This window comes from Trichogramma pretiosum, unplaced genomic scaffold (genome assembly GCF_000599845.2).
Source record: "Trichogramma pretiosum strain Unisexual culture from Peru unplaced genomic scaffold, Tpre_2.0 scaffold75, whole genome shotgun sequence".
Lineage (NCBI taxonomy): Eukaryota > Metazoa > Arthropoda > Insecta > Hymenoptera > Trichogrammatidae > Trichogramma > Trichogramma pretiosum.
In genome coordinates this window covers 757640-770712 of record NW_019641613.1, presented here as the reverse complement: position 1 = coordinate 770712, position 13073 = coordinate 757640, and the positions used below count along the sequence as shown (strand labels likewise).

The window sequence follows — 13073 nt, the reverse complement described above, 5'->3', positions numbered from 1 at the left end:
AAGACTTATATTTATGTCAGTCATTCAAATTACTTCGGTCAGTAGTGTAATCACAATCACACCTATATAAATCAAGGGATCGACAAGTAAAAAGTCATCAGTTTTTGAGAACAGGTTACATTTTCCTCCTTCGAGCGAGCGGGTATTCAATATCGAAATGTTGCAATAGATACAGCCTGTAGTACGCTTGCAAAATAAAACTAGTTTATCGATTTCATGCTGCAGTTGACGATATCTTTCGCTGTTACTTACTCTACGACGTCGTATATGGAATTGGATGTAGGTTTTTTATTTTCAAGTAAAGTAATTTTATTGTCAATTTTACTTTTCACATACCAGAAGAATTTATTTACAAAATAAGAATACTTTTATAAATGGTAGAAATATTTCTACTATTAATAAAAAGATTGTTTAGTGTCGTACATTTTGGAAAAATATAAGTCAAAAAAGTCTAGCATCTACGGATTACCATGGTTAACTTTGGTGTTATTTGAGTCGCTGAATCTAAATGAGGATTCAATTTTTTAGTGATTTTAAAATTTTAGTATATGAAGTTCTGAATAAAGTTCAATAATCAGTATCAAAATAAAAAATTAATTTACAAAAAATTTCATTTCTCTTCAGAAATTTTAATGTTTGTGTTCTTGAATTTAGTTGCTATTAACGTATAAACTGTTCGACTGCAGTTTATTTTTTACAGTAGATGACGTCGATATAACAATTTTTATTTGCTTATTCTATAAGATACCTCAATCACTCCACTAATACCTTATTTGCTTTTACAATCCACGAAAGTCGGACAAAAAGATGTCACATTCTTCGGATGGCTAATTTTTAATTTTTCGATGGACTGCGCCCACATGTTTCTGCAAATCAATATTCCGACTGAAAGCTTTCCTACATTCTATGCACATGTGCTTTTTAAGTTTCAAATAAACTGCATCAATATTACTCGTCAGATTATCCTTTCGTCCAAAAAATTTGCCACATTCTCCGCATTTGTAATCTTTGATTTTTTCATGAACTGCGGAAATGTGTTCATTCAACTTATTTTTTTCACCAAAAGACTTTCCACATATATCACATCTCACTTATATTTCGAATAAACATTAAATTGTTGAAATTTAGTTTACGGCTCATCGCGTCAAGCATATTGTTTTATATATTTATGAGAACTATAATATTAGCGCTCATAAAAATTCCTTGAAGGAATTGTCAGCAAGTTAGACTATTCAATTTTTTCGAATATTTTGAGAATGATGTATAACAGATAAATCAGTAACTTGATTATAAACAATATGATCATAAACGATTTTCGCATCATTCCTTGACACACTGATCGTGTTTATAATAAGAACAAATTAGTTTGAATGCTTTGATTTCCGATTAAACGAGCTATAACATCAATAGATAAGTTTTACTCATTCAATTTCCTGAATAGAAGAATCCGTTGTTTATTTGAGGCACCAAAATGGATAAAAGTGAGAATAAATCAGAGGAAATTGTCTCAAACGTCAAGTTGAGTGATAAGAACATACTTTCTTCAGAAGATAAACAACACGTTTGTAATATTTGTCAAGAGGCATTCATATTAGAATCAAGTATGATAACCCACCGGGACACAATTCACAATGATAAAAAAAATTACGCATGCGACAAGTGCGAAAAGACATTCGAATTTCGAAGTCATTTGAATAGACACCAAATATCAGAACACAAAAGTCGCAATGATTTTGCATGCAACCAGTGCGAGAAAAAATTTGTGAAAAAATCGAGTTTATTTACGCATCAAAAGTTGGTACACAAAAGTCGCGAAGATTACTCATGCAACAACTGTATGAAGAAATTTGAAAATAAATCGACTTTACTCAAACATAAAAAAATATTCCACGAAGTTTTCAAAGATCACTTATGTGAAAAGTGTGCCAAGAGATTTGGAAGTAGAAGGAGTTTGCACTCACACATAAAAACAGTCCACGAACATTGCAAAGATTTTGCATGCAACAATTGCGAAAAGAAATTTGGGAAAAAATCCCATTTGCTCTTTCACGTGAAGACAGTACACGAGGGTCAGAAAGATTTTACCTTTAAAGTCCTCAAAGATTACTTAAGTGACAATTGCGGGAAGAAATTTGAAATTGAATCGAATTCGCTCTTACACGCAAGAACAGTCCATGGGAGAAGCAAAGATTTTTCCTGCGACAAGTGCGAAAAGAAATTTGGACATAAATGGCTTTTGCTGTCCCACCAAAAGACGATACACGAAGGTCGTAAGGATTATAAGTGTGACGATTGTGAAAAAAAATTTGGACATAAATGGCTTTTGCTGTCCCACCAAAAGACGATACACGAAGGTCGTAAGGATTATAAGTGTGACGATTGTGAAAAAAAATTCGGACAAAAAAATGTTTTGATCAGGCACAAAAAAACAGTCCATGAAGGTCAAAAAGATCACGAATGCAGCAAGTGCGAGAAAAAATTTGGACTTAAACATCATTTGCTTTTGCACCAGAAGACAGTCCACGAAGGTCGCAAAGATTATGCATGTGAAAAGTGTGAGAAGAAATTTGGGGATCAGAGCAATCTTATCAAACATCTAAAAGTAGTCCATGACGGTCTGAAAGACTACGCATGCGACAAGTGCGATAAGAAATTTGGAGAACGGAGCATTTTAGCAAGACACCAAAAAATAGTCCACGAGGGTCACAAAGATTACGCATGCGACAAGTGCGAGCAAAAATTTGAACGAAAATCGACGTTAAAGAAACATCAAAAGATAGTCCACGAAGGTCGAAAAGATTATCCATGCAATAATTGCGAAAAGAAATTTACACAAAAATCGAGTTTGCTCGTCCACTTAAGGACTGTTCATAAAGGTCACAAAGTATAACATAGGAGACAAATGCGAGATGAAATTTGGGATTCAAAGCCATTTGTGAAGAAAACAAAATACAGTCCACGAAAGTGGCAAAACACCAAAAAGTTTGCAAAGATGAAGCAGGCCACAATGACGAGAATAAAGGATGATTGACAATTGTAAATAAATACAGATACTTACAACCATGTTTTTAAAATTTCAATTTCGCCGAGATGATTGTGTCCAACCTGCTATCAACTATCCTTATACCTTCGCACTTTGTCGTTGAGATGTTTCATTTTTCTTTTCATTTTTTGTGAACTCGATTCGTGCAGCTCATAATGCTGAGAGCAGCTGAGGATTTTTCGCTCGTCTTATTTGGAACTGCGAATGGGGCGAGAACAAAGTTGTCTATTTTCAAAAATTTATTGAGAATTGCTATATTTATACAGATATTTATATTAATTTTATCGCAAAAATTTTGTTTTGAAATTAATTTTATAAAGTAATTTATTGGTTGCAATTAATTTTCAACTGTTTTTCAACTTAATAATATCATAAAAGCGTTATTTATAATTATTTGTTTTGTGCTTTTTTGGTTCGCGTTGAAGGTAAATTAATTTTTACATAATAATTTAAGCCTGAATTAAGATAAGTTCCAATGTTTGATTACAATTAATTTTAAATTGTTCGTTAATCTAATTTTAAATTTTATTATAAAATTGCGAAATATTATTTTTTATTTTTGACTATTGTACATTTTTTTATAAAATTTCAGCACATCGTAATTTCATTGTCAATGAGTTCCTAATTTTTTATATCAGAAAAATTTATTTACAAATAGGAATGAGCATTATTCTTAAACATGAGAATATTCTGACGATTAAAAAAATTTTTTAGTGTCGTATATTTTGAACAAAAGTTTGAGTCAATACAGGAAAAAATATTAAAAAAATTAATAATGTATAGTATTCGCAGACTACGATGCTATATTTTTGAGTTATTCGAGTCGATGAATAGAAGGAATGGCCAGTTTTTCGTCACTTTTGTGAAGAAAATGATTTAGGCAAATTTTTCATTACTCTTCAGATATTATTGTATTCGTGTTCTTGAACTCGGTTACAATTATACGATGTGCAACAGAAACTTTTTTCACGTCAGCAACTGTTTTGATTTATTCATTCATTAGAGATACTTGAATTCACTTCAATCGTGATCTGCTGTCAAACTGTACCCAAAAACACGTCAGGTAGCTAATTTTTAATTTTTTGATGGACTGCAATCATGTGTCTCTTCACATCTCTATTCTTTCTAAAGGTTTTTCCGCATTCTTTGACAGATGCTCTTTGAGTTTCAAATGAACTAAATCTATGTGCTTCATCAAAGAACCTTTTCGTCCAAAAGATTTACCACATTCTTCGCATTTGTAATCTTTGATTTTTTCATGAACTGCGGAAATGTGTTCATTCAACTTATTTTTTTCAACAAAAGACTTTCCACATTCTCCACACGTATGCTCTTTAAATTTCAAATGAACTACATCTATGTGTCTCATCAGATTGGGCTTTAGTCCAAAAGACTTACCACACTCGAAGCATTGGTGGTCTTTGATTTTTTCATGAACTGTAATAATGTGTTTATTCAAGTCACTTTTACGAAGAAAAGCTGTCCCACATTCTTTGCAAATGTTCTCTTTGAGTTTCAAATGAACTGCATCTATGTGCCTCATCAGAACACACTTTAGCCCAAAAGACTTGTCACACTCGAAGCATATATGCTCTTTGAGTTTTAAATGAACTACATCTATGTGTCTCATCAGATTGGGCTTTAGTCCAAAAGACTTACCACACTCTTCGCACTTGTGATCTTTGATTTTTTCATGAACTGTGGCCACGTGTGTTTTGACTGTACTTTTATCACCAAAGAACTTTCCACATTCGTTACATACTTTTTCTATGGGTTTCAAATGAACTGCATCTATGTGCCTCGTCAGAGTCCACTTTCGTCCAAAAGACATGCCACACTCTTCGCATTTGTGATCTTTAATTTTTTCATGAACTGTAGTAATGTGCTCATCCAAGACTCTTTTGTAACTAAAAGCCTTTCCACACGTATCGCACGTGAAATTTTTTATCTTTTGATGGACATTTATATCATGGATTTTCAAACCACGCCTTGTGGCAAAAGATCGTCCACAATTTTCGCAAACAAAATTTCTCTGTTTCAAATGAACTCCATTTATGTGATCGTCCAATTTTTTCTCAGTTAAGAAAATCTTACCACACTCGTCGCATTTGTGACGTAAATTGCCACTTTTACTTTCTAATCTTTGCTTTTCCGAAGCTGACATTGTAAAAATCTCTCAACTTTTTACTTTTAAATTATACCGTCTATCGACTGGTGCTACTATTTACATACTGTCTTCGTTTCACATCTTACGTATACTTTGAACTCATACATTCAGCCGTTGAAAGTCTGTTTACATCGAAACTAATTTGTCGAGTCACTACAGAAGTATATTTTTAGTTGCAAGTATTTCAATTTTAACACTTAATTTTCAAGGCAAACACTTTAATGAACTGTACATGCGATAATCATAAAAAATTCATTGTGATATTTTTTATATTCGCTTTTATGTACGAATATTTATGCATATTTCGTGTACTGTCTAATTTAATACTTATTTATTAAGTAACTTGTTATTAATTTTGGCCATCGTCTGCCAAGCAAATATGTAACAAATTTTCGTTCGAAAGCTTCTCGATGATTTTTTTGCAGCAGATAATTGGCAGCTTATATCGCGTCGGTGAGTGTGCAATACATGATTGACTACATTCAGACGTGATTAACCTTATTCGTAAATAATTTTTCCTTCCATTCGAATCGTAAGCCTTGAAATAACGCATTCTTCGCCAATAAATTTCTTCGGGATGAAAAATGTCTCGAAAACCAGGAATCGTGCCTGTCCAACAGCTGATCAAGAAATTGAGTTGACAAAGAATATCGTATCTTTACTTTTCTTCAATTCAATTTCTCTCCTTACATCTTATTTCAACGCGAAAAATAACTTACTTGTACGAGCTTCTACCTGTAAATATTTCAAACACGCGATGCAAAGTTTATAAAAATATGAAACCAGACGTTGTATCAAAACTTCTTAATTGATTTATTTTTAAAAATTCGCCGAAGTGAATACTTTTATTTTCGTAATTATATATACGCGAATACAGCTAGTAAAATAGCTTTACAGGACTGTCTTGCAACATTTTTCACGTTCTCATTCGAAACTTTCTCGAGTATCGTGCTCTCCTTTTTTTCATCTTGGCCAGTGCAGCCTTCGATACGCGGCGGTAAGCGTCCCAAGCTGTCTCTTTATTTTGGCTTTTTAAAGCTGGATCGGCCCCATTCAAAAACAATAATTCCATCAAACCCGCGTCGTCGTTGGCCGCAGCCAGAAATATCGGAGGATCGACCGAGTTCGCGCTCGGCTCTGGCGGGAGGCAATCGGGATGCACCCCTTCGCGGAGAAATTTGTCCACGAACTCCCGGAAGTTGTACTTGCAGGCCAGGTGAAAATGCGACACTCCGAATTCGTCGGTGTAATTCGCGTCGTATATCGTCATCAAGAGATCCCAGACGATCCAGTACAGGCCGCGTCTGTCCGCGTGATGTATCGCGGTGGTGCGACGCAACAGAGGCTGGCCGTCCTCGCCCAGCTCGGGCTCGTCCGTGTAGTTGGAGTCGATCACAAATTGGACCTTCGCCGGAACTATCCTCGCTCGAATTTCCTGTTCGGTCATGCTCTGGATTCCGTCGATCATGAGTTGTTCGGCTTCTTCGCGGCTCAGTTCTTGGAGCCTCAAGTTGGCCTTGTCAATTAAGTTTTGCTCTTCCGGGGCTAGCATTTTTCACGCACTCACTAATTGGCTTTTTTCCACGAGAATCGCTTGCTCGAGTCGATACGACTCGAAATACGATCCGATTTCTTACCCGTCGCGTCGAGTCAAGAGCCAAAGCAACAATGTAAACACATCGTACGATACAACACAAATTGAGAGGCTTGATATTAATTTCCGGTCTATATACAAATAAAGTTCATATTCCGAATCTATATACAAATAAAGTTTTTTTTATGCCTAAAACATGTAAAAAAATCGTGTCGATTGTGAAAAACATTTTCGTCGCTTTGGACGTTCATGGGTTAATGTACAAGAGCTGAGATACGCATACAATGGAAACAACGGGGAGCCATAAATGCGAATCATTATTCAATCAAATGATATGAACGGTTTTTCAAAATCGCGACTAAATTGATAACATGTTGACATACTTTATTTTTCACAAAATCAAAAGATATATATTATGAATGTTGTTATAAAATTTCGTAGCATACACCGTACTCATGTCATTGCAGAAGTTTTTATTTCGTCGCAAAATGTCTTCAGGAAAATTTCATATTCAAAAGGTTATTTCTGATAATGTATTGTCATTAAATGTTTCTTCAGGTTGCTTTTTAGTTGATGGTTTGTTTATGCACTGCCATTGAGGGACGTTTGAAGTGACTTCGAAAAAAAAAGATTTGTGACAGATGTCAAATTCGAAGAGTTTGCTCCAGTTATGTACTGAACTATTGTAATTTTTTGAGAGTACCTTTTTGTCCAAATGATTTATGACAAATCTCACGATCAAAAGGTTTATTTCGACTATGCACTGCATTTAAGTGAGATTTGAGATTTCCATGTTGTCCAAATGATTTGTGACAAATGTTACACTCGAATGATTTGGTCTGATTATGTACTGAATTTATATGTCTAGAGTTCCTTTGAGACAATATGATTATTGGCAAATCTCGCATTCTAAGGGTTTGCTACGCATATGTTTTATGAATTAATATGATTAATCTGGTGAATTTTTTGTCCAAATGGTTCCACATTCACATTGAGATTTCCTTGCTGTCCAAATGATTTGTGACAAATCTCGCACTCGAAGGATTGGCTACAATTATGTACTGTAGTTATATGCGTTTTGAGGGTATCCTTGCGACTAAACGATTTGTGACAAATCTCGCATTCAAAGGGTTTTCTACGTTCATGAACTGCATCCATGTGCCTTTTCAAATCGCTTGAAAATCCAAATGATTTGTGACAAATTTCACACTGGAATGGTTTGATCTGATTATGTACAGAATTTAAGTGTGTATCTAGAGATCTGTAGCTAAAATTATTTTTTGTACAGGCTGGAAAAGTTTATTTATTATAAGCGAGGAGCTTCAGTTTTAATAAAAAAGGAGTTTCATAATTAGGGCTGTGCGAGTACTCGAAAAAACTCGACTCGTCGAGTTCGAGTTGTTTCCTCGAGTTCGAGTCGAGTACTCGATTTTTTGAGTACTCGAGTTGATTCGGGTACTCGCGTTTTTGTCGAGTACTCGAGTTTTTTCGGGTACTCGAGTTTTTTCGGGTACTCGAGTTTTTTCGAGTAATCGAGTTTTTTCGAATACTCGCAATATATTCAAGTTTTAAGTGAATAAATGATGAATTAACAGTCTCTAGACCCCTCCTTTTGTGTGTACGTGATTGTTAGTGTGATGAAGTGCGGTACAATTAAATTATTTTCTTCTTCCAATCCAATCCGCTGCGAATATCAAACTTATAAGCATGTACACACAAAGAGAGGTGGTCTAGAGACTGTTGATTCACCATTTATTTACTTAAAATTTAAATACATTGCGAGTACTCGAAAAGAATCGATTATTCGAAAAAATTCGAGTACCCGAAAAAACTCGAGTACTCGAGAAAAAATCGAGTATTCGAAAAAACTCGAGTACTCGAATTTTCCCGACTCGACTCGAACTCGACTCGAACTCGGCGAGTCGAGTTCGAGTCGAGTAAAACTCAAAAAATCGGATACTCGCACAGCCCTATTCATAATATGAAAGGGTCATCTATTCTACTTCAGTGAGACTGTGGCACTGGCGAGCACAGGCTTTGTAAGATGGAAAAAATTAATATCGACGTGCTACAATGTTCAGTTTTGTCACTAAAAAAATGGACGCAAAAAAACGTGTTAGACCTATAGAGCAAGTCTGTTTCGACTCGAAAATTCGGATCAAATCAAATTTTTTTTCAAAAAAATCGTGTTTTTTATTGTTTAATTGTTCATAAATTTTCCACATCAACTTTTTTGACAATTGTGACGTCAGATTCGAAAAGTTCATAAAATTTTACGTCGGTTATGACTATTCTGACATTTCTCACATAATTTTTTCACAGAGTTTACAGCGAGTGAAAAAATAACTAAAATTTCGTCCGTTTGGCCCGAAACGGGTTAATAAAAGGACGTGCAAAACTCCCACAAGGCACGACTCTCGACGATCTGTACATATGTGCCTAAATTTTCAAGCTCTACCAAAGACACGCGAACTGAATGAAATTTCAACTTTGAACCGAGAAAGTATTCGGAAAAGTTTTGTAATCGTCGTCGCAATAGTTTATTTGTGTGCATGAAATTCAGTTAAAATATTCATTTTCGCTGTCAGTAAGAAAATTGAGAAGATTTACAAGGGTACATTTTTTCTTAACCATTTAATAACTTTTATGAAGTCTTCTTTTTTTTTGATTTTCAGTAACTTAATTAGTGAAAATTTATCTAAAAGCAAACGTAATTTAATTGTTTATCATAGTGGTAATCGTTTTTTTTTCTTTTTTCAAAAAAATTATTGTAGGTAATATTTTAATCTGGCCGTTACAACTATAATATTTATTTTAACTATGAAACTCATTTTTGATCGTCTATATCTTGAAATAATTATTTAAAACCGATTAATGTAAGACTCAGTTATAAAAATAATAAAATGAAATGTTTGTTAGAAAAAAACACATTTGAATGAAGTAGAAAAAATTAGATATACTATTATCTAGATATATCTAGAATATACTATTAGTTGAAACCAATAAATGAATAGTATATGGAAGAAAAATTGCAATGCAAGTAGCTGAAGTTCATCTTATGCTTAGCTAAAGGGTATGAGCCTAGCCCTCGAGGAATGAATTTAATACATCAACAGAGTGACAAGAGCTAACGAGAGGCGAGCGACTTTTTTTCGAGCGAGAAATAACGTCAACCCGCGTGCGAGCAAGCTTATGTCTCGTTATTGATTTCGGTCTGTATACAAGATGCCCAGAATCGATGTATCCTTGCGGCAATTGTGTATTTATAAAAACTTTGGGAAAAAAATAAATACGAAACATCTACTTGTATACATGCTGCATACGGTTGGTTGTTGTGTGCGCCGATGATTATGCCACTCGTTACACCGTATTATAGTGCATGGATCACAGACGCACGAGATATTACACACAGCACTTATGGCTAGGGCCCTGTAATATGCGTAATCGACGACGAGTTTCTTACTTTTTTCTTATCTGTGAGAAAATGCGACGTTAGATATGTTGTTGTATAGTTGGAACACATATTTTCGACGAAGAAGCGCGTGCGAGGGGGAGAACTCTTGTAATTCTTTTGGATTCGCGTGAGGCGTATCGTGAAAAATTGTGCGACAAATCGTAAAGTCAGCGATGTCGTAACGACGATTATGAATAATTAATTTGTCTTTTTATGCAAGATTCACCTTCTGCGAAAATCTTCATTTTATAATTTGTATGTTTAAGAAAACCGAACAGATCGATAAAAATTATAGATATAGATTGATTCAAATGAAACATCATGTTTTTTTGTAATAAAAATAGTTTATCAATTTACTTAAATTTGATCGTTTCTTAAGCAGTCAGATGGAAAACATAGAAGTGATCCAAAATATAATAGTAATTGTTTTTTACAAAATTTCAAAGTACACTTGATACATTTATTGGGTGGTAATGCGAGAGTGATGCGCTATTCGATGGCAGTTTTACGGCTACTCGTTTGTCTCGATATTTCATCATTTTGCATGGTACTGATAGACGTTCTATGATCTTTTGCTTTGATCTCGTGATTGGGTATTGCCCTTATGCTCACTTTTGATGTGTCTGTATAGATATTTTCTATGTTTAAATTTTTCTCCACAGATAACTTATGCAATGTCTTCATGCTGCGTTTTAATGTGAGTTACGTGACGATTTTTTTGAGAAAATGTCTTGCCGCACGTATTACATGCGTAAGTTATCTTATTATGCACTGCATCCATTTGGCGTTTGAGACTACTCTTACGTGCAAATGTATTACTACATATTTCGCAAGTAGGTGCCATACCTTTATGAATCACATCGATGTGGACTTTGAGATCTCCTTTTTGAGTATATGTCTTTCCACACACACCACACGCATGTTTAACACCATTATGTACTCCATCGATATGGATCTTGAGTTTATCCTTCGTTTGAAATTTCTTTCCGCACAATTCGCATGCAGGTGCCATACCATTATGCATCGCATCGATGTGAATTTTGAGAGTACCATTGTGTTTGAATGTCTTTCCACAAGTACCACACGCATGTTTAACACCATTATGTCCATCGATATGCCTCTTGAGATCTCCTTTTTGCGTGAATGTCTTTCCGCACACTTCGAAAGTAGGTGCCATACCATTATGCATTGCATCGATGTGTCTTTTGAGAGCACATTTTTGTGTAAATGTATTTCCACACATACCACATGCATGTTTAACATTATTATGTACTGAATCGATGTGGACTATGAGACTATCTTTTCGTGCAAATTTTTTACCGCACGCATTACATGTGTAAGTTATCTTATTGTGCACTGCATCCATGTGGAGTTTGAGACCACTCTTGTATGCGAATTTCTTTCCGCACATTTCGCAAGTAGGTGCCTTATCATTATGCATCGCATCGATGTGAATTTTGAGCTTTCCTTTTTGTGTGAATGTCTTTCCACATGTACCACACGCATGTTTAATACCATTATGAATTGCATCGATGTGAATCTTGAGATCTCCTTTTTGTGTGAATGTCTTTCCACATATACCACATTCATGTTTAACACCATTATGAACTGCATCGATGTGGATCTTGAGATTATCTTTTCGTGAAAATTTTTTACCGCATATATTACATGGATGTTTGGCACGAATGCGTAATTTATCAGTTTGAGTTTCGCATAGAATTTTTTGAGCAAATGTTTTTTCATTTGCATCAAATGCATCACTGAGTTCATCATCCGAATTCAATTCTTCTTTTATTTCGTCCTCAATTTCTTTTTTAATTTTCTTTTGGGTTTTATTATCGTAACTATTTTCCATATGCTGCAAATGATCTGGATAATCGTCCTCTATCTTTCTGACTGTTAATAAATTAATGTCGAGCTTCTCGTCCTTACATTCGAATTCTACTTCGATATCGTCAGGGCCACGAGTCTAGAAAAATAATTTGAATTCAAGATTAGGGAAAATTGTTGTTGAAAATGTCAGCTATAAACAGTGCTATATGAACACTTACAAAATTTTCTCGACATCGCAAGGATTCTTTAGTGTTCGCATCGTGTGCATTGTCAATTATCTGATAATCATCATTTTCGATCGGGGAATCATCATCTGGCTCCTCCTTCACTCTGCAATATTCCCAATAATATAAAGTATTATGCCATTTTTTTTTAAATTTCATTCTCCAGAAAATGAAAATTACCTGATATGTACGCCATTGAAGTCCATGTTTTTTACTCGGAACTTGATCAACGACTAATTGTTCTGTAATGATGTTACACATCGAACTAGGTAACTTGATCGTATTTACAAATCGTGAAATGAAAGTTTGAGAAAATTTATGTCAACAGAGACACTCTAAACTTACTATTTATTATTGGAGAAATCATACTATAGATCTCCGGCGTAATAATCCATTAGAAATTTTCTCTGAATTGTATTACAAAGAAATTGTGAATTGAAAAATATGTTTTCATCACAGCGTGCGGGAAAATCTTAAAATCGACTGCCTGAACTCGATGATGAAAAATAATATACGTAACTGAGGCGGTTGTCAATCTTGTACTCGTGTCAATGCACCCCTACCTCAGTTACGTAATGTTAGGCGCGTGTAGTTAAGTAAAGCGGCATATTTGTTGTAGAGATCTCGATTTTTCATTTCCCATTTATCTACGTTTTTAATTCGTTTAAATGATTTTCAGATCAATTTTTGCATGGCTTCGATATCAAATTTCGATATCCTTGTAGTAACGTAAGCGATGTATGCCATGAAAGCTGTCA

At 34.6% G+C, this 13073-nt stretch overlaps 2 protein-coding genes across 2 annotated transcripts; both read right to left on the bottom strand.

Moving 5' to 3' along the window:
- Positions 1 to 4151: 4151 nt before the first annotated feature.
- On the bottom strand, positions 4152 to 5207 carry LOC106653640 (zinc finger protein 99-like). The gene has a single exon (XM_014373157.2). It carries the CDS (start codon positions 5205 to 5207, stop codon positions 4152 to 4154), a length of 1056 nt encoding a protein of 351 aa, XP_014228643.1.
- A 5540-nt stretch (positions 5208 to 10747) lies between these two features.
- On the bottom strand, positions 10748 to 12581 carry LOC106653578 (gastrula zinc finger protein xFG20-1-like). The gene is made up of 4 exons (XM_023458714.1): positions 12496 to 12581; positions 12310 to 12421; positions 11774 to 12227; positions 10748 to 10881 (listed from the first exon to the last, which is right to left on the bottom strand). The coding sequence occupies exons 1-4, from the start codon at positions 12519 to 12521 to the stop codon at positions 10748 to 10750; spliced, it is 726 nt and encodes a 241-aa protein (XP_023314482.1). The 5' UTR covers positions 12522 to 12581.
- Positions 12582 to 13073: the final 492 nt, after the last annotated feature.